The 21456-nt window shown below is 43.1% G+C and overlaps 1 protein-coding gene across 1 annotated transcript in view; it reads left to right on the forward strand.

Moving 5' to 3' along the window:
* STK10 (serine/threonine kinase 10) overlaps positions 1 to 21456 on the forward strand; it is a 94082-nt gene that overhangs the window by 14594 nt on the left and 58032 nt on the right. The window contains exon 2 of the mRNA XM_063120604.1: positions 20038 to 20202. Coding sequence (XP_062976674.1) covers positions 20038 to 20202 — 165 coding nt within the window. The remainder of the gene's footprint in view (positions 1 to 20037; positions 20203 to 21456) is intronic.

The raw sequence follows: 21456 nt of genomic DNA on the forward strand, positions 1-21456 counted from the left end.
AAGTGCACTTTCAGCCAGTAACCTGTACCCATCACATCACCTCGGTGGCCAATGAACTACCAATATCGGCAAACAGATCTCCCTCTGAGTTTGGAACGTAACTTTCAGAACAGAAAATACAGTTCTGCAATAGTAGGGAAATGCTTAGTCAGTAGTTGTTGACCAAAGAGGGTCCGGTTAATGGCTGGAAGTGCAGCTATGGAAATCTGAACTCATGCATTGTTGATTATATTTTATTTGGAATTTTATTTGTAAACAGGACCCTGCCCACTGCCACTCTCCCTGCTGCAGGAGCCATTGAAAAAGGCCAGTTTAGTGCAGTCAGGGAAGGACTTTGGGGGAGAACTCCAGGTCCCCACTTGGCAGAATGAACAGGCTCCCAAACGCATCATGGTTGGTTTCTTTCGACATACAGTGAAATAATACACATGGACATGTAAAGATGGGAGGGTACTATGAGACCATTACTTCCAAAGTCTAAAATGACCCAACTGCACCACTACTTTTGTTGGGCACTACCGGTTCACAGCTGAAAGTTGCTGGCCGTGGGGGCAAAGCTTTATAATAGGAAAGGGAGACATGGGAGAGCTAATCTTACTACAAGGGCCTACTTAATCTGACACATTTCTGGCATGTTAGACAAAGAGTAAACAAAACAAAACAAATCTGCTGTAGCGTTGGCCGTCTAAACCCCATTCCCTTGAGCTGACTCATACTGGCTATTCAATCCACTTCCTCTCTATGAAATGCATTGCAATGTCACTAGGACACATCAAACGAGTGCATGTGGTTTCCCTCTTCAACACCAAAAATTTTCACTAGATCCCCCCTCCCCAAACCCAGCTACAGTCCAGATTTCTTGCCAAGAAGGGCCCATAGCTTGGTGGTAGGTCACATGCTTTGCCTCCCAAAGGTCCTAGGTTCAGTATCTGGCATCTTCAGTTCAAGGGCCAGGTAGCCTGGAGTGTCACTGCTAATTGGAGTAGCCCAGCCTTCCCCGATCTTGTGACCTCCAGATGTTTTGGACTGTAAATCCCATCAACCTCAGCAGCATGGCCAATGGTCAGGAATTCTGGGAATTGTCATTCAAAACAGCTGGAGGGCACCAGGTTGGGGAAGGCTGGTCTAGGAGGCTTCCTGACATACCCTCTTTAGACTAAGCATCTTGTTGAAACAAGCTGGAATTTGCATCTTGGCTTGCACATTTATGGACTTTTTCTTTCCCTTACTCCATTCTGGAATGGGATTATATTAAAGACAATAAGCATGCCTGTTGTTGCAATGGCACTTTATGGGTGTGTGTGTGTTGTAGCACACAAGATAAAAAACTGAATTCTGTTGCTCTAACTTGTGGATGTAGGCTGTATATTTTGGTGGTCTTTGTGTAACTCCACTAGAATCCCCTGCAGCTGTTCTGATGGGTGGCCGTTTAACTCAGACATCACTTGGGAGGGGGGGAGGTGAAGCATGCAGGATCATATATGCTGAATGAATGAGTGCAAAATGTGCTTGGGGTGGGGGGAAGCTTTACATGGCTGTGCTGTGCTCTAACATATTTACATGTTCAGAAGCATTGTGATACAGCCCTCCGCTCCTGGGATTGTTCCACTTCAGACTGTTCATAGAGCGTTAACATAATTGAATGTTCCTCCTCCCAAAAGCTCCCTGCAGATGCCACATTGAAATGAACTGGGCTTCTTATCCCTGACATGCTACCTTTCTGCAATTGGGGAATTTGTAACCCCTATAATAATGCTCCCCTGCATTCTGAAGTGGACATCACAGAATGGCTATACCATATGATATTTCCAAAGGTGCAGATTGATTCTGGAATGCTTTCGCAGGTTCTTTTTCACGGCCTTTCTTGGCACCAGGTAAATTACTGCCTATGGTTTTGAGCTCCCTTCCAGGCTCTGAAAATTCTTTGCATTCTCTGGCTCATGAGAAAGTATGATTCAGTTCAAAGCTGCCAGCAGTTGAATTTATTATATGATACAGTAACTATTCTTAACATTTTTTGAAGATATGACAACCATGATTAGATTTATACAAATTATATGCCCTGAAAAGTTCAGCTCTTCTAAACAAGGTGATTTAAACTAGCAAGGGGATTTAAATCAGCAAGAAAAAAAGGCTGCTTTAAATCATTGATTTAAAACAATAATTGATTTTCAGTCAAGTTTACTATTGCTACTGCTTAATATATTTCCCTAAACAATGGTGCAAATCTGACAATGAAACTAAGTTAATTTATGTCTACAGGATTATTTGCACTGCTTCATTCTTACATCCAAGGCCTTGCATCTCTTTTTCACATGTGTACATTTGACATGCTTTCTTTTCTTTCTTTTTTACCTATAGAAGCAATGTCTTTAAAATATTCCCATTCTGTGTCTTTCTAATGGGAAGCAGCCACGGCAGTTTGTGAGGTTAAATATGGAAATATAGGAACCTGTGCACTAGACAATTTTGTCTTTTCTTCTTTCTGCTTCACTCTGTCTTGGCCCTTGCCCCCTCCCCTCCGCCCAAATTAAGATAGCAAGCAAAAATGAAATACCCATGATGGATAGATAGAAGTAACGTCTGATAGTTACCTGGCAGACTGGAGGTGTTTTTTCCCCTCAAACCAAAGTTAAATGTCTATGTTTGTAAGTAGAGTAAACATATTTGAATGATCACATTGATCCTTTATTTACAAAGGAAATCCTTCTTTATCTCTGGTGTTTTAATGTTTCTGGTGGAGATTTTGATCAAGTCTGGAGATTAACTGTAGGGCTAACATGCTTATATCCAGATTATTTAATATTAGCCTAGTTATTATTTAAGAGAAACTTAGTATTTATTTATTTATTTTGGGGGATTAAAAGATTCAATTAACATTTTAAAAAATCAGTTATCTTTTTTTGTTTTTTAAAGCATAGTTTTTACAGTTTGAATGAAGTGTGATGCACATGATAGAAGAAGTGGTCTGAGAGGTGGTACTTTTATTCTTCATTTTATGGGAGAGGAGATTCTTGTGAATTGGTGTTTTTTTTGTGACCCAATGGCTGGGTTCAGATGATCACAGGGGGGAAGGGGGAAGCAACCGTGGTTTGTTGTAGGGATTCTGCAGTGGTTTAGAAGCCACCCCTGTTGAGTACCTAGCCGGGTTCGGATGACATGTTAACCTGTGCCACATGTAATTTGGGAAATGGTGGTCACGTGAGCAGCACAGGTGGGGAAAAGAAGCCACAGTGGCTTTTCCCTGTGATCGTCCAAACTCAGCTTGTGACTGTTCACATTTCATGTCAAGGCACAATGGATTGTTATCGTGGCCACAGAATGGCTTAGTGTGCCATCTGAACCTGCACTTTCCCCATTGTGGATAGTTTTGTCCAAACAAACTGCCCTGAAAACACATAGGTTTTAGTAAGTTTAAGATGGCTTGTTTTCAGGATGGCTTAGTGTAAAGTCCAAACCCAGCAGGGAAATTTTTCCGTTGGTTATCAGGAAGCGAGAGAGAGAGACACCGGACAAGTCTGGCAAAAGCCCTGTTGGTCCTTTTGATCTCACTAGGAGGCTCATCACACAGGCGAAAATCGTGTTTGCTTACCGTCGCTTTTCGGCCAATGCGTTTGTCCCTCATTACTTCCCCTTTTGAAAGAGGAAATAAACAACTTGCATGTGGACCATTCAGTGGGCCATTTTCATCCCACTGCTTCTCCTGCACACAGCCGGAGATAGCGGCAACTTCTGTCTTTAAAAATAAGTCAGACTTACTTTGTCACACAAAGAAGGCTAGAATGGTTGGGAGGCACAAAGGAGGCAGACAATGTCATGAGAGGGACCCACGAAAATCTGTGAGTGCCCAATAATGCGAGTGTAATAAAACGCTCATCTGATGGAGCTCTAGTGTAGCAGCCATTCTCCCTTATCCCTTCTCATGGGATTTTTTCTCTCTTTGGATGGATTTTCATTGATTGATTGATTGATTGATTGGAGGAATCTTGAAGAAAGAACACTGGTGAGTGTCTGAATGTGTTCACAAGGTGTCCCCGCCCCAGTCCTGTGCAAGTGCACAGCAGTGAATATCTGTTGCTAGGAATGTTGTGTAATTTTCTCTGCTGTTTTACTGCTCTGCCATGAAATTTGCACAATTTCCTCCTCTGTTCTATTGTTCTGCCATGAAATTTCCCCCTCTGTTATACTGCTGTGCCTTGAAATTTGCATACTTTTTGCAATCCAGCTCGCTGCTTTGTAACCTTCATATACATCTGTCAGCTAGCAAGGGAGACCAGTGGAGAGAAGTGTGTGGGGAGCCAAAAGTGGCTGGAGCTTTAGGGGTGGGGAGTTATTACTTCTGTGTAATGAGAAGCAGCATTTAAAACAAAATGGTGTTCAGTAGCAAGGGAAGCGCTGAAGTGGAGGGCGTTGACAAGAGAGGATACAGGTATGCAACAACACATACACACATGGTAAAATTGATGTGTTCAAATACAATGGTGTACAACTCTAAAGCATAATGTGTGAAGCAGGCATTAGAGTTTCCCTTATCAGCCAGGAACTCTAGCGGACCAGTTTCCGAAAGGGGTGCTGACACTGGGAACAAGAAAATGAGGATTTATGCCACAAGGGGATACGTGTCAGCAGCAGCCTGAGGGATTGAGGAAGAAACGAGCCTTGGGAGTAAGGAACAAGCCACCACCCACCCACCATAACTTTTAAGAATGGCTTCACATGATGTGTGAACTTGCCGCTGATTCCAGTTCAGCTTCTGCTCTCTGGATGATCTATGGAAATACCATGCTCTGCTCTCAACCAGGGAAACTTTGGGCAGTATTTCTATACTGAATTGAAATGCTATTGCCTTTTCCCCAAACTGCTTCTCTAATGCCTGCTTCACACATTTTGCTTTAGAGTTGTACACCATTGAACACATCAGTTTTACCCTGTGTGCATGTACAGTTGTATATATGCTGGGGAGTTGTGGTCCATCATGTCTTCCTACTTCATTTACAATGAAATGGCTTATGTATGTGTAAGTGTTACTTGAAATGTGATAGTGTGTGGTTTCTAATGTGTAACGTGGCGTTTCCTTCCTAATTTAACTTACCTTTTCCCAATGTGAGTCCTCTGAAATGCTGAGGCTTCTCAATTACTCTGGTTACTCTCCTTACGATGACATACCAGATGATAAAAATGGCACCTGTGTTGGCTATGTAGGGATAATCAGCCATGGAACTAAATTCAGGCTGTCTGTGTTCTTGCTATAATGGCAGCTTCAACCCTAGTTTCTGCATCGAACATTATTGGTGCAGACAGGTCACACTGAGTTAATTAGAAAGCAATTAACCATCCCAGTGTCATTTTGGAGATAATCAGAATGAGCAATTTGAGCAATTACAATTCTTGATGTATTTAATGGAGAGAATGTAGCATGCAAAAGCTTGTTCTTTCCAATTTAACAACACTGATGTGTAAGAAGGGACAATCATGCTCCTGTTTTTATTCTAATTCTGAACAAACATAAACTATATGGTCAGATGCTCATCAGTGCAGTTTTTGGGCATTTCAAAGTTCATGTGTTCATGTGGAAAGGTTATGGGGGAATAAGAGGATCAACAAGTAAGGCAGATTTGCATTGGGTTGTATCTAATGTTAGTCTACTTTGAGTCCCATTCATTTCAATGGGTCTACTCTAAGTAGGACTAACATTGGCAACAACCCACTATTCCAATGTGGTTAGATGGAAGACTTATTTCTGTGGGTTAGCTGAGCAGGCACAAGGATAGTCCTGAGGGCCTGCCTGGGCTAGGCTCCTCTGAGACATTCCAGTCCCCCTCCCTTGATTTTAATCTTTCACTTAAAAAAAACACAACTCAACTAGGACTTTTATTTGCAGAGATATAAGGGGAATTGTGCGGATTGTATTTCTGTGCAATTACTGAGAAAGAAATAAACCTGATCTAGCTAATTATCACAAAGGCATTTTGACAATTGCTGTGCAAGGAAACGATAATGTTCTACTTTACTCCTCTCCTCTCGTTTGCAGAAAATGACCCATAAAGGGAGAAGCAGGTTAGGTTTCGTATTCTTCCCTTGCATATTTTGGGGGCGGGGGCGGGGCTTGTTTATATTAGAACCAAATTGCATTTTAAATGATTTAAATATCATTTAAAGAGAAAACTGGTGCAATACAACCAAACGTGAGTTGAGCAGTCTCTGGCTTTGGGGCTGTTCCGCTTCGCAATGTCTGCTCTGGTCCTTTTCACTTAGGTTGTGTGCAGTGGTGAAAGCTCATGGAAGGCCTCTGTAGCTGTCTTGCCTGAAAGTCCTTTTCAATTTTTTAAACCTGAAATTTAACTTGCTTTTGGTTGTGGTTGGGGGAGGAAATTATTTTGCAACTTAGAAATGGTAACTTTGAATGGACCCTCCTTCCTCTGTATCTCACAATAAATCATGTGGTGATTCAGAATTGGAGTGGGAGGAGGAGAAATCTAAGAACGTAAGAAGAGCCATGCTGGATCAGACCAAGTGTCCATCTTGTCCAGTATTGTCCATGTTTTTATACTGTTTGTTTTATACTTTGAATGGTTTTAGTTTTTGTGAACTGCCTAGGGAGCTTCGGCTATTGGGTGGTATAAAAATGCAATAAATAAATAAATATTCTGTTCACAGAGTGACCAATGAGCTCCCCACAGGAAACCCACAAGCAGGACATGAGTGCAACAGCACACTCCTGCCCATGATCCCCAGCAACTGGTGTACATAGGGTTACTGCCTCTGATAATGGAGGTAGCAGGACTAGTAGCCATTGATAGCTTTCTCAGCCACGAATTTGTCTAATGCCCTTTTAAAGCCATCCAAGTTGATGACCATCACTGCATCCTGTGCAATGAATTCCATAGTTTAACTATGCACTGTGTGAAGACGTACTTCCTTTTATCTGTCCTGAATCTCCCACCAATCAGCTTCATGGGATGACCCTAGGTTCTACACTTATGGGACCGGGAGAAAAATGTCTTGCTATCCACTTTCTCCACACTATGCATAATTTTGTACCTCCTATCATCTGTTGACCTTGCACCCAGAGCCTTGTGCAATCTAGTTACTAGTACTTCTGCATTCTTTGAAATCTGTTCTTGCTTTACTGGAATCTAGACAAGCCTTTCACCTTGGGCAATTTGGAGGTGGCGACTCACTGGTGGATTGCAGTTCCTTCTCTCCCCACCCCTTCTCCCTCCCCCCACTAATAGACAGTTTCTATTCCTTATCACCACTATGCTGAGCTGTGACATCAGGATGTCATCTCTTAACCACATTCTGCTGCTCTAGCTTTTCTTTGAGTACATTTAACTGTAGCAGGTCTGGGTGCCATTTATCTGGCTGGTGATTTCCAAGTTTGAAAGAGTCAGGTATACCACAAAGGCATGCATATAAATGTGACCTCTAATAAATATAAAAATCTGAACATTGATCAAAACTAAACCAAACCCATACCATTGGCTCATGAACAACAAAATAATAAATTATAATGATTGAACAATTGACATTTGTGTCACTGCACCAATCAAGGCATGCTGCTATAGGTGACCTAAAACAGGGGTGGGCAGACTTTAGATTTATGGGATCTACTTTGCTTTTCACTAGAACCCTAAGGTCTACCAACCAGAGTCAGGTGCAAAATAGTGGCTCCAGGAGGTGGACATGGAATTGCAGAATAAATTGCCTCTGAGCATTTCCTCAGCCCAGGACCTTGTGTTCAATACCAGAACTGGAGCTTGCGCAGACATCCTTTTACACACAAAAGTACTCCTATTCCTCTCCCACAAGCTTTCTTGATTTCAGCAGGCTAATTTAGGAGGAAAAACTATTATTTGTAGTCTTTGTGGTTAAACCATTAAAAGTATGAGGCCTTTGTGGATCTACTGCAAAGTACCAAGACATTTACCAGTAGATCCCAATCTACCGTCTGCCCACCCCTGACCTCAAACATCCACTGCACAGGGATTTGATGGTGGATCAGGTTCCTTCGGATTAGGAAAGACTGTGTGTGGAGTTTGGTCCCAATCCTGCAACTCCTTGGGGTTTTCTAGCCACTTCTCTCTTTTTGGTGCACTCGGGATTTTCCCTTTTTAGTTAGTGATCCCACAGGGGTCTGGTGGTGGATTGGGTGCCTCCTGACTGGGGGAGGCTGTGTATGAAGTTTTGTCCCAATTCTGCAAATTTCTAGAGCTTCAGAGGTGAAATGGCACTATTGCTTGGGTGGGAGGACTGTAGTAGGACGGTGGGTGAGGTGTGTGTGAATCAAATTACACAGAGTAGCTTATTAGCCCCCTCATGTGGCAGGTGATTGTGGACTATTAAAAAAATAGGCTACCATGAGTAGCTTATTAACCCATTGTGGGCTATCATGATGTCTGAACACAGCCTAAAGATTTTTCTCCCAAATACTCTGTGATGAGTGACTCTCGTGATTGCCAATGTTAGTGATAGCAGTGGCATTAGCCTATGTCAGTCTGTGACTTTAGGTTTTATTTCTGCTTAAATGTGGAGTGCTCCCTGGCTTTAGCAGGGCAGGAATATCCGTTTACTTAAGTGGGGATCACAAGTATAGCTATACGTGCACCCTGCCGTGATTGCAAGGCTGGGCATTCCTAAAAATGTTGCCCTTACTTTTGGATTTTTTACTTTAAACCTTTGAAGGCTCTATGTGATTTTTCTCCAGAAGGGAAACACACACATCTTGGCTTTTCCTTTTTTAAAGGGCTAAAGGTAAAGCTATCAATATTCTCTTGTAGCATGATGAGATGGGGACAAACCTTCAATGTCTAGATAAGTGCTTCTTCAGTATGTCCAGTGCTGCTCAGATTGTAGAAATGATGCAGTCCTTGCTTTTACAATCATGTGCTGTAGTCCCTCCCATCTCTGTTTTAAAAAGAGCAGTCCAGATTTAAATATTGCTTGACATGAGGGCTGAACATATGTTAGGCTGTGCCAACATTTTTTAAACCAAAACTGCTGTGATTTATAATCCAACTAGCGTTGGGCAGTTTATATTTTTGGTACCTGGGCACTCACCTGCTGAGTTCTCAATGTGACTGTAGGTCTTTGAACTGCAGTAAAACACACACACACACAAATACACACTTTTCAAGAATTGGTGCTAAACCATTAAAGGTGGTTTGCTGGCTTAAAGGGAAAAGGGGAATGCGAGAGAAAGGGAGGCTGCTTAATCTTCCAGTCTGAATGTCAGCATTTTTTCCTGGCTGGCTATTCACAATAGCCATGAAACAAAGAATGGGTTTCTGAATAAAGCGCTCCTTTATTTTTAACAGTGGGGGAACACTGACCAGGCTTTAAAAAAAAAAGTCAGACAAAACTATCCTTTAAAAAATTAGTAAGAGGAATCTCAAGTTATCCGAAATGTCACTGGTAATGTTTTAATCTCAATGGCTACTCTTTTCTTTCTCTGCCCATTCAAAACCCTTCAGGCAAACGTTGTCCCCATTCTAGAAGATTCTAGAAAGCGCGTATGCAGTAAACGCTTTCAACGCAAGTTGTAGATAAATTGCCACACACCCGAAAGAGTGAATTAAAAAGAATTTCTGCAGTGCTGGAACAAGCCATTTCCATACCTGAGACGGACTTCAGTTCCGTTGTTTCTTCTTTACCGCTGTACTTAGTGGTCAAATGTGCTTTGCTGTGTAAGGCTGCCAGCACAAGACCAATGGAAAACTGCAAGGGTGCCCCTATAAAACCTCTGAGCAAGCTGATACCTTGTTTCTATTTACAAGATACAATCCTGAATATGTGTCTAATTATTTCACTTGTTCCTCAGGCTTTTTGTTAGCAACTTAATATGGCCAACATTTCTTACGTGTATTTATTGCTTCGGTTTTTGCCCCTGGTTGGATGTCAGGTGAAATTTTGTTTGCTTACTTATAGTTATGGAGGGCAGGGAAATCAGCCTGGTGTACTTTCATATGTTGAGAAATTTGTTGATTCAAATTTCAACATAATAATAAAAATAATATGAATCCATCCCAACATATTATTATCATTATTATTATTATTATTATTATTATATTTATTTGTATCCTGCCTTTTGCCCAATACTGAGCCTCAAGGCGGCCTTACAAAATTTAAACATATACATTGTAAACCTAGGAAAAGAAATATACAAAAATTAAAAAATTAAATTTAAAAAAATACAATGCATTGTTCCTTCTGACATCCATAAATGATAATGATGGGGGTAAGATGGTAACCAGGTATTTGGCTAACAAAAGCTTGAACATGTCTTGGAAGAAACAGCCTTATTGCATGTCACAAAACCTGCCATGAGTTGGTCTGATAAAATGGCGTATGAAACTACTCTACCTCATTGGACCCCTACCTTTATATCTTGCACAAACAAAATGTCCATTGTCATGACAAGTGGGGCAGGGCTTGTATATCGCAGGTCCAGTGTATCTCTGCATTTACTCACATATGCAAACTACTGGATCTCATCACTTGGGAGGCCAGGTCACCCGGTGTCAGGACTAGAGGACATGCCTTTGCCACAGTCATGTTTCCATCTACAATGATTTACAGTTTCCCAGTAGGAATTAATAGCAGCCACTCACTCTTTATATAAAAACAAGTAAATGGGTCTGTTTGGGGACACTAAACCTGTTCACTGTCTCTGATGACACCAGCAATTAGTATCTAGTCTACTGCCATTTTGGGTAGTGCCTGGTCAGGGGTTGGGCAACCTGTGGCCCTACAGATGTTTTGGTCTGCAACTCCCATTTTTTTCTAGCCAGCATAGCCAATGGTGAGGGGTGGTGGGAGTTGCAGAACAAAACATCTGGAAGATCACAGGTTACCCATCCCCAGTGTGCAGTATTGTTGGGAGTGTTGGCAGAACGTTGTGAACTGACTTTGATCGATGTAGATGATCACCCTAGAAGAGTTGAGGTTGACTGGGGACCTGTCAGCTGCATCATCAGTCACAAAAATGCACCTCCCATGTTGCATCATGTGCTGCACCATCTGTCACTTGCAGACTGATAACCTTCTTGTACAACTCTTGTTGCCATGTTGAAATCACTATGCAAAATTCAATCAACTGTATTGAAGCTGCATCTCTGATATGTTTCTTACAGACTTACAGGGATCCTTTTCCATTTCAATAATTAATTAGTTAATATACCTATGGTGGGATATTTGGGGTCAAGCATATCTTCAGCAGTAGGATTTCAGAAAGCAGGTAATTCAAGAGTCGGCTCACGCTATCTTGTCTTTTATAATGCTTCTGCAAGTTGCTCACCCTGAGCTTAGTGACTTGCAGTATTTCCCACTTTACTGGGTATTAAGTGGATATTGGTGTGTCTATACTTAGATCTGTGATTGCAGAGCGGTGAATCGTAGCTTCCCAGAAGCATTTTAACTGAGCGGGCAGATTGATTACCAGCTGGAAACGTTCCATGTGAATTGATTCTAAGCTGCGGAAAGGCTGTAAACCAATTCCATATCCCTGCAACATAGCCAACTGTATCTCTGTCTTGCTTGGTTGGCTCGGTGTTCATCAGTTCCACTATTGCGTTGCCCACAGTTAATGCTTTTGATTTCACTAAATAATTTCTTCTGCTTTTGTTTATATAGAATTCCTAAGCAGTTGGATGTTCCAAGGTCTTGATCATTACAATGGAACTTGTGTATAACCGTACACAGGATCCGGTGCTAAGTTTGCATTTATACCAGTCCAGTCTCATACCAATAGTGTTCCTCGTTAGGGCTCCTTGTCCCAACTTTCCCCAACCAGATGCCCTCCAGTTGTTTTGAACTTCAGTTCCCATCAGCATGGCCAATGGTCAGGAATGCTGGGAGTTGCAGTTCAAAACATCTGGAGGGCATCTGGTTGGGGGAAACTGTGCTAACCCTATCTTTACATTAAATTTTAGTTAGATGGCATTTAAACTTTCAAAAGCGGTGAAGATGTGGTAGAGAATATGGCTTGGATTGCAGCGTTTTAAAAGTGCCTTGAATTTAAGAATAGAAAAGCAGTTTAGTAGGAAATTCTGGTTTGATTGTTTGTTTGTTTGTGAAAGTATCAGATTATATGTGATAACAGTCTCTTGAGGTTAGAGTTTATTAGGAGATCTGTGCCTACAGACTTGCATTGGTTTCCTTTCTCTTCCCCTTTTGGAAATAATCGCAACGCACAACATGCATTAAGCTACCCATACTAAGCAAGCCTTTTGCAAACTTAGTTATAACTCATTGGGACATCTGGCAAAGGAGAAATACAATAAGTAATCCCCCACCAGATTTAAGAATATATAAGAAGAGCCATGCTGGATCAGACCAAGGGTCCATCTAGTCCGGCATTCTGTTCTCACAATGGCCAACCACTGGTTTGTTTTTGTACACTAACTCTGATATAAAACCAGTGTCGGCTCCAGATTTCTTTTAGAATTGTAGGGTAAACATCCTCCATGGTCCCCCTCCCTCACTGAATCTATCTTCTCACCACCTTTGTCTCCACTGCTATTGCTTCTCATCCTCTTTTTCCTCATTGCAACACTTGCTTGCTTGGCAAGCAACAAGACAGTGAGCAAATAATTAGAGCCCTTTGAAATGACAGTACAGATAGGGCCAGATGCACCCCAGTTGGCAATCATTTCTACAGGCATGGGGCCATTGCCAAAAAAGCCCTATCTCTTGTACCTGACTACTGCTTCTCTTTACCACAACCACCATTATTTGGGACAGTGAAAGACAGCTGAGCAAACATGTTGCAATGATGAAGAGGAGCATTTTCATGGGGGCCCTGGTGGGGTGTGGGCCCCTGGATGGTGTCCAACCATACCCACCCTTGGTGCCAGCCATGCTTAAAACTCTGAGGGGTTCTAATGAGCCCCTCTCAAGCAGAAGTTACATCATTCACTAAAGTTTTGAGGAATGGATGTGTGGAACATTCCATGGTACTGAAGGTCGCATTGATTTCCCTGGGAGCTAGGTGACACTAACGTAGTGTGGAGTGGATCCAGCCCTGTGTGTGCACTAGAGCACTTGTGGGCAGTGCAGTTACTATTCATTGGCTGCAGGGCATCCAGAAGTTGTCTATAAGGTCCTCTATTGCAGAGGACCTTCCCCCGCTGCCTCCCCCCATTTCTCAAGCTGCAATATTTTGTTTCTGGAAATAATTGGTGGTCTTGTTCTCCCAGCATTTCCATGATTGTGAGTGCTGTTTGTAATGTGGTGGGTTTTATTTTGTGTCTTACAGCATCATGGGCACGTATTAGATCAATGAGGTAAACCTCAGACCTGGAGGCCAAATTTGGCCATTCAGGGCTCCTATCTGGCCTTTCAGGATTCAGCAGATGACCACCCCCCTTTCCACTGACCACAAATTGGTGATTTCCCATCTTTTGCATTGTTTCTTTCCCCCATTCTCAGTGGTTGAACTGCCTCTCCTAAGACATAGTTACTGGTAGTAAGAGCTTTAAACCAAAATACGCTGCTATTTTTGATGTTTTGACCTGCCCCTTTTTTTGCCTTCAGCCCCACCCCTTTTGCCTTAAACTCCGCCCACTACTGGAATGCAGCACCCGAGAGCTCCAAAATGGAATTTTGCCCTCAGGCTGAAAGAGGTTCAACATCTCTGTATGAAATTTAGGCTGGTGATGACATTAGGGATAAGTGACCCAGCCCCTCTCACCTTGCCTGTATCATTAGGTGGGAGAGGGACACTTTGAGGCCATTGGCTCACTTTTGAGAACAACTAAATTGTCAGGTACAAGAGACAGGGCTTCTTTTGGCAATGGCCCTATGCCAACTGGGGTGCATCCGGCCCTGTCTGTACTGTCCTTTTAAAGGGCTCTAAATATGAATTTATTCTCAGTGGCTTTCTCTTAAGGGCTTTATTGAGCTGCTGAATGGGATTTGTTTTAGTTTGTTATTGATCTTAATGTTTTGGGGCTGGCTTTAATTTTACTTTTGGCTCTGGTTTTAATTTTGTGTTACTGATGTTTTTGAGATTTTTTTTAACCTTTAAAGATGTCCTATAAGTATTTAAACAAATTAAAAAATGAAAATGCTGTGCCACTAGAGTGTGTGAATGTTCATCTTAGACATTTTTTTAGGCTGTCCATCCCACCCCCAGCCCCCATGGCAATTCCTCATCACTTTATGAAGTGCTGTTGCTTTTTCCTATCTATGAAAGCTGTGTATTCCCGCCATTCGGTGCTGAAGCACATGTCTTCCCAAATCTCTAAAACACATGGCTCTCTCCCTCTAGCAATACTACCCTTGCCTCCTTATGAAAGATGAATATTGCTACTGGCCCCGGATTAGGATTCACAAGAGTTTAGCACTGGGGCAAAAGCTGCTTGGAAAGGCCCTCTCTTTTACAAATGTGGATGCTGAGCAATGTGGGTGTGTGAGTGTGTGACTGCCATTAACATAGTACTGTATGTAGGTGTCTCGGATGCTTTGTTTGTTTATCCTAGTTGCAGTAGGAAGTTACGGCTGCCCCAGCCTTACACCTGAGATAAGGAGATCTAGAGTCATTTTTCCAAAGGTCACACATGTGACACATCCCAGGCGTTCAGTGTTAACTCCCTTGTTTTCAAATGAGCTCCGTAACTGCTGCCCTGCCTTTTCTCCAAGCTATATACCAACCTTCCTTGCTGGAGGGCATTTTTTTGAGGCTGTGCAGGTGCTGGATGGTCACAGAAGTAGCATTTCTGTCATTCTTCAAGGCTGAGTACTGCGTTCTAAATACAGGTTTGTTTTCCCAAGACATTGTTTCACTTCCCCTGAAAACAGAACAACAAGGCCGTCCAGGCAACTGGCTCAGAAGTGCTGGCTGGCTCCATACTAGCTTCCGGTGAACTGTGCTTTTGTAACTTCCTCCAGTGTATCCTCATCTCTGCTGCAGTATTTCTTTGCCAAGGTGGGGCTGAAGAGATTGCAGAGGCTTGTTTTCTCCCCCTCCCCTCACATTGCTTGTGGTATTTGGATCGTTGTTCTCTCTGAACACCTGCCAAGAGCACTTAAAATAATGCGGAAAAGAAAAGAATCCAAAACTGTAGTTGCCTCAGTGCTGTTGACTAAAGCCGGATGTGTGCCTGTGATTCTAGCAGCTTTTTTCCTGTCCTAGAGCCTCAAGAAAACAGAGCATCCCAAAAATTGACACACCAAAAGCCTGGGGGCTGATTGATATTTGTGCGTACTTCTAGGGAAATGATTCCGATTTTGGCATCTATAGAGAAGAGAGAGAGAGGTGGGCAACACACACAGTCATGCACGTATCTGGGTGGAGAGGAGAATCACTTTTTTTCCAAGACGACCAGTGGATACACAGTCCCCTACCCATCAGTATCTATTGAGGTGCATGCCTTGTAGTCTCCCCTTGTGCACACACAATTCTCAAGGGTGTGACAGGACTTTTTACGGCCTTCCCCAACCTGATGCCCTCCAGATGTGCAGCAGGTTGAGGGATGCTGGGAGTTTTAGTCCATCACATCTGGTTGAGGAACACTGGCTCATTGTTCCCAACCTTGCTGGGTGCTGCCACCACCAGACATGTCTACATTTCTTGGGTATCTCACAAAGCAATATATGAACATCTTCCACTGTGCATTAAGGTTAGGTTAAAAAGGAATTCTTGTATGTGGCGACTATTTCACACATGCAAGCTGTTGATGTTGCAGGCCTCCCATGGTCAACGTGCATATGTAAATTCAGCTGCAGAAATATCATTAGAAGTAAACAGACGTGGGAATTAAAGTGACTATTTGGGGCAGGGGGGGCAGGATTTGACCAGTGCAAGTGCTACTTGCCCAGGTGTGTCAGCTTGATCTGACCATTGCAAGCTTGTGGGGAGTTCTGAAGATTGCTTCAGTCTAAGGTTGCATGCCTTTCCATGGGCAGCACAAAGCACTCCCACTCCTAAAGGAGCTTAAGCACACACCAGTCTTCCTTTCCCACCTTTTGAGAGTGACTCTGTCACTGAAGGGATTTGCTGTGGATGACTTCCAGCAAGTTTCATTAAAAAGGAAGCCTTTTCTAGTGGCACTCTTCTAAAAACAAGCCCTGTAAACCACGGAAGGAAAGGCAGGGCTCTTGCAAGGGTTTCACAGTTCCTCACAAGTGAAACTCTGTAAAATAACTGCAGAATTTCAGCAGAGGTACCAAAGGGGTGTTGCCTGGGGAGCAGCTGCATTTCCCTTAAGCAATTTGTGGTAAAATACCCCACCCTCAACAAGCGGCTTTAACGCCCCATCGGCTCACTGTGCACTGCCAGATCATTATTTTTATCCTATATACTAACAGCAAGCTCATGTTCAGGGTGTGGATCCTTATGAAGACAAAGAATATAATATGTAGACACAGAACGGGGAGGTATAAGCAGGCTTGAAGAAGCTCTGGAACTGCAGATAAGCAAAAAAAATCTTGAGGGAAAGAAACCCCCTTCCCTGCCCCCCAAAATCCAGTCAAATGAGGACAGAATATGCCCAGTAGCCATAGCGATAGGGAGGGATGTGAAATGGAACGGAGTGCCTTGGAATATGGCCTGGCTGGTTGACTGGCATCCTGAACCTGAACACTCCACTCTGGTCTTAGCTAGACCTAGCAGTCTAGCGCGACGGAGGGGTGATGTTCCCGCAATATTTTAACAGTGAGATCTCCCCCTCTGTTCACACGCTGCGTGCGACGGCCTCAGAGGGAGAGGCATCATGCCCGCCATTTTGTTTTTTGTTTTTTAAAGCCACAGGAGTGCTTGTTCACTCAAAGGTAGGGATTTTTAAAAAAATAATAATAATTCCCTGCCACCCCGAGGAGCCGGGACAAACCACAACACCCAGCCACACGTACCGTGGATGCCTGGCTCAGTCCAAGACTGTGGAAAAACTGGGCCTAAAGTGGAGGGTGAGATCCCGGGGCAAGGGAGGGATCATCCCTCCCTGATCCCGGGATCACCCCGGGATAAAGCCCCATCTAGCTAAGGCCACTGCAACATTTTGTTGCAAGTCTCATTTGTTGAAATAAAAATGCCACTGGACTGTTTTGTATGCTTGAGCCTCATTCACTGATGGGGTTATCAAGTAGTCTAAATTGCTTTGTTTTCTAGTAAAACTTGAACATAGGATGTTTTAACTCCCTTTGAAATTGAAGAGAGGAAGCTTATTTCACAATAGAAGCCAGCACAAAGGAAGCAGAGCCTCATATGAAACTGAATGTTGGGTATTGAGATACCATTCACATAAAGACGCTTACGCCTTCCTCCCCCGTACTGTTTGTTAGTGTACTTCCACAATGAATAGAAAGTTGAAATATGGTGTTGTACACAGTGCACACCCACACACATGCTCCCTCGCTCTCCAATCTAGATACCGGTGTGTGTGTTTTAAGTCCCAACATTGCACACTTACCAGCTGAAATTCAGGACTGAGATTGTCCATTCTGCTTCTTCTCCACATTTTCATTGCTGACAAATACTGAAATTCTGATACTTCGCAGATAGTTGGAAGGGAAACATAGATAATAAATTGATGCCTTTTGTAAAACCTCTCACAACTGACGTTGAAATGATAATAATCTAGGACCAGTCCTGAGACAAGACTTCTGATGTTGGTTAGTCTTTTGTTGACTTCTGTTGACCTTTTCTAAATATTCGGGAGTCTGCATTCTATTTTCTCCCACTTTGTTTCAGAAAACATAAGATATTGCAATGGAAATGCTCTTTTAGTTCCTCTTAAATTCAGAATGGCTGAAACATTCATCAGGTGGCAGGCAGTTCCTGCTACAGATTTACTTCATGTTTCCTTTTCTACTCCTTTATTCCCTGACTGCGCAGCGGTTCTAGAGTATCTCCCCCACTCCTCAGTAGTTACGTTTACTGCTTTGTAAGTTAGATAATTGAAAAGCGGTATAAAAACACCATAGCTTTTTTAAAAAACTTATTTTAACAGGCCGGTAAGCACAGGCGGCTAGCACATTTGATTTCAGTCTCCATTCTCCCTCTGTGGTGACTTCCCAAAAGAACAGGCTATGGCTGAAGTTTGAGCCTGACATCTGTTGCAAACATGAGCCTGGCAGTGCATGAGGGAGGTGCAGGGAAGCAGCTGGGTAGAAGTTTCAGAGAAAGGCAGTGGGTAGAGGAAGGCTTAAACACTCCTCTTTGCTGCTGCTTCACTAACAGTTGTGACCCTCTCCCTCTTGATACGTTGCAGTAGAAGCAGTAGCTTGGACACACAAGCTGCAGGTAGTATATGAAGTTCTCGCCCTTAGGGAGGCTTTGACCCAGGACATGACCCAGAAAAATCTGGTCCACTTTGCGATCCATCTATCCTGGCAGTAGTCAATGATTTAGTACTCCTTTGTGGTGTTTCTGGAAAGTGAGACTTTCATGAAAGAGGGACCCATTTCCTCAAGTTGTTCTCCATGATGCCTAACCAGGCATGATGAGGACCTTGGCTTGCTTCCTCCAGAGTAGATCATGTGGCTAGGAAGGGCTTCACACTGGAAGTTTAATGATGAATAGATCTGCTGGGGCAAGGAGAAGCTGGTAATCTGCAGGCTGGAGCCCTTCCAAGCTGGTAGCTCCGTACCCCAGAAAATTGAACAAAAGCTGCCGTTCTTCCTGAGGATATATCAGGTGGCTAGCCGGTGCTCTCCTGTTTCTAGTTCCACACTGCAGGCTGGAGTACTTCAAAGTACTTCTCATCCTGCTCTTTGCTGATGCACGCCACACTCCAGTAAAGAACATTATAAGAAAATTACGAGAGGAGGAAGATTGGGGTGGGTGGACGGTGTTGTCTGTCTCTTTCTCCTGAAAAGGAACAGGATGGTGCAAATGCACTGACTCAACCTTGTCTCCAAAATCATAATGGCAGCTGTGTGTATGTGTGCGCAGTAAGAGCATGTGCTTGATTCAAGCACACCTTGAGTGTTTATGTTGAGAAGTAATCTCGTTATAAACTCTCTGCACAGATTTTCTAAACAGAGACCTAAAAAGAGAAAGCAATAAGGTCAATGAAAACAGGCCGTCCAAATTTCTTCCAGAACTGCCGACCCCCGCTTGTCAGCTGATGAGAGCATTGTGTAAGGTTGTGCTTGGAAAGTATTACTGCATGTCTTGATGAACAAAGTTATGTGCTACATCCAGAGAGTTTATGATGCACAGAATACTAGATAATGATCTGAAATTTATGGTATTGCGTTGTATTTGTGCAGATAGGTCAAGGCCACCTAATAAGGCCTTTCATACTTTGTGTGTGTGTGTGTGTGTGTGTGTGAGAGAGAGAGAGAGAGAGAGAGAGAGAGAGAGAGAGAAATACAATACACATTGGTTTGTATTTTGAATTTTTCTGCTAGATATTCCAGGTCTTTTTTTCTGACTGGATGAACAGCTTTACCAGATGCATTTTCAGAGCCTGCTTATGGTCATTCTCTTGTCTGTGGTTGTCTCTGCATTGTGTCGGAAGAGCTGGCAGATGGACAAAGAGAACAGACCCCAACATACAATGAACTGAGGGCTCAGACATCAGTATCTCCATAAACAGGTTTCTAAAACTCACTATTCTGAAGCTGTGGTTTATGCATGGTCATCCCAGTTACATTTAGTCTGCCTGATTTGCTGAAGAACCAGAGTACTGATGGTGCAGGAAGTACGGCACTGGAAATTAGTTTTAAAAGGCCTGGGTTTGAGCCATCTCCTTTCCTTGTCTGCTGCTTTGTGCATTTGTGTTGGGGATGGGTTAGAAATCAGTTATCGTTTTAATTCTTAATCTTACCCTGAGTAGCATCCATACTCACAACTGTATGTTGACATTTTTATAATGCTGTTAGTACACCATGGTGGTGGTGACCATTTCTTCCTGGCACGGTTGCTGAGTTGATGTATAACTGTAACTCCTAATAACACAATTTGTTCTACCATGTGTAAGGAAATAGCATTTTACACAACTGTGCACCCATCATGACTAAGATGCTGTCTGGCTGTTTTGGTTTTCAATGATGGTCTTCGATTATCGAGCTCCCTTTGCTTTTATGTTACAGGCCAAAAACAAGGAGACGGGTGCATTGGCCGCTGCCAAAGTCATTGAGACCAAGAGTGAAGATGAGTTGGAGGACTACATGGTGGAGATTGAGATCCTTGCGACTTGTGACCATGCTTACATTGTGAAGCTGCTGGGAGCGTTTTATCATGACAGCAGACTATGGGTAAGGTGACTTGAATGCAGCTGTCTTCTCTTTGAGGCCGAAATGGCCTCTCAAGGATGCTGTGAACTTGGGAATTTGAGATTAAGACATTGTCAGCAGGTGGGCAGTGGTTGGTTGCAAGTAGCTTTTGTCTTGAAGTCCTGTTGAAGCTACTTACTGGATATCTTAGAGCTGCTTATTGCTTTTGAGATTTTCTCCATAAATACAGTAATAGTTGTATCTTCCGGATCCTGGTCTGAGCATTTGGGTGCAGCAGCCTCAGCGGCCAATGTAACAGCTAACGCTATTTTCTGCTTCGCAGCTGGAGCAGGAGGACAGAGGGTAGCACCACTATTAGAACTGTTTAAAAGCAAATTATTCCCTCAGATTCTGTATGGAGCGCCCGTTTGGGCCCATGCAGATATCACACCATTAGCGGTAGTACAGCATAAATTTCTATCTAGGGCCCTCGGAGTTCCCAGATCTACATCTAAGGATATTGTCCGACTGGAAACTGCATGCCATTCAATCCATACATTGACTCTAAAAGCAGCAATATCCTTCTGGTTAAAGATAGTGTTTCAGTTGGCCTCACCGTTGGTGCTGTCCACATATGACAATATGGGGAAGGATTCATGGGCAGACAAAATGAGACACTCTGTCTCCAAACTGGGCTTCTCGCAAGCATTCCTCCTTACAAGGGGGTTTGACGGGGCCAAGGATGAGACTTCTAGAAGGCTGTATGTCTGTGATATTCAGACATCTATGGCAGCGATCGAAGTGAGCCGCTCAAATGGGCTCTATAAAAGTATCATTACTGCTCCGGGAAAGGCTCCCCTATATTTAACTTCTGGAATGCCACAAAAGCTGAGATGGCTATTTACTCGGTGCAGGTTAAATTCACTCCAGCTGATGGAGGTGAAGGCGCGCTATAAAAACCACCCTAGCGCCAATGTAGATTGCCCAGCAGGCTGCCCTAAAGCTGAGGATATGATTCATCTCCTAGTTGAGTGCCCAAGGTATGTGGAGTTGAGGAAACATTACCTTGAGCCTTTAATTCCCAGGTTTAACTACATGTCATCTAAAGGTGTAGTTTAAACACTTTTGGTTGGTACAGACTATTATACATCATTTAGGACTGCCAAGTTTGTACACCGGGCGATGGAGGTCCGGAAACTATTGATTGAATCAAACCATTAAACTCTAATAACCCAATATTATATGTTGGTTAACATTGTAATTATAACCCGGATGATTGTTATCCTATTAACTCTC

Source organism: Elgaria multicarinata, chromosome 3 (genome assembly GCF_023053635.1).
Source record: "Elgaria multicarinata webbii isolate HBS135686 ecotype San Diego chromosome 3, rElgMul1.1.pri, whole genome shotgun sequence".
Taxonomy (NCBI): domain Eukaryota; kingdom Metazoa; phylum Chordata; class Lepidosauria; order Squamata; family Anguidae; genus Elgaria; species Elgaria multicarinata.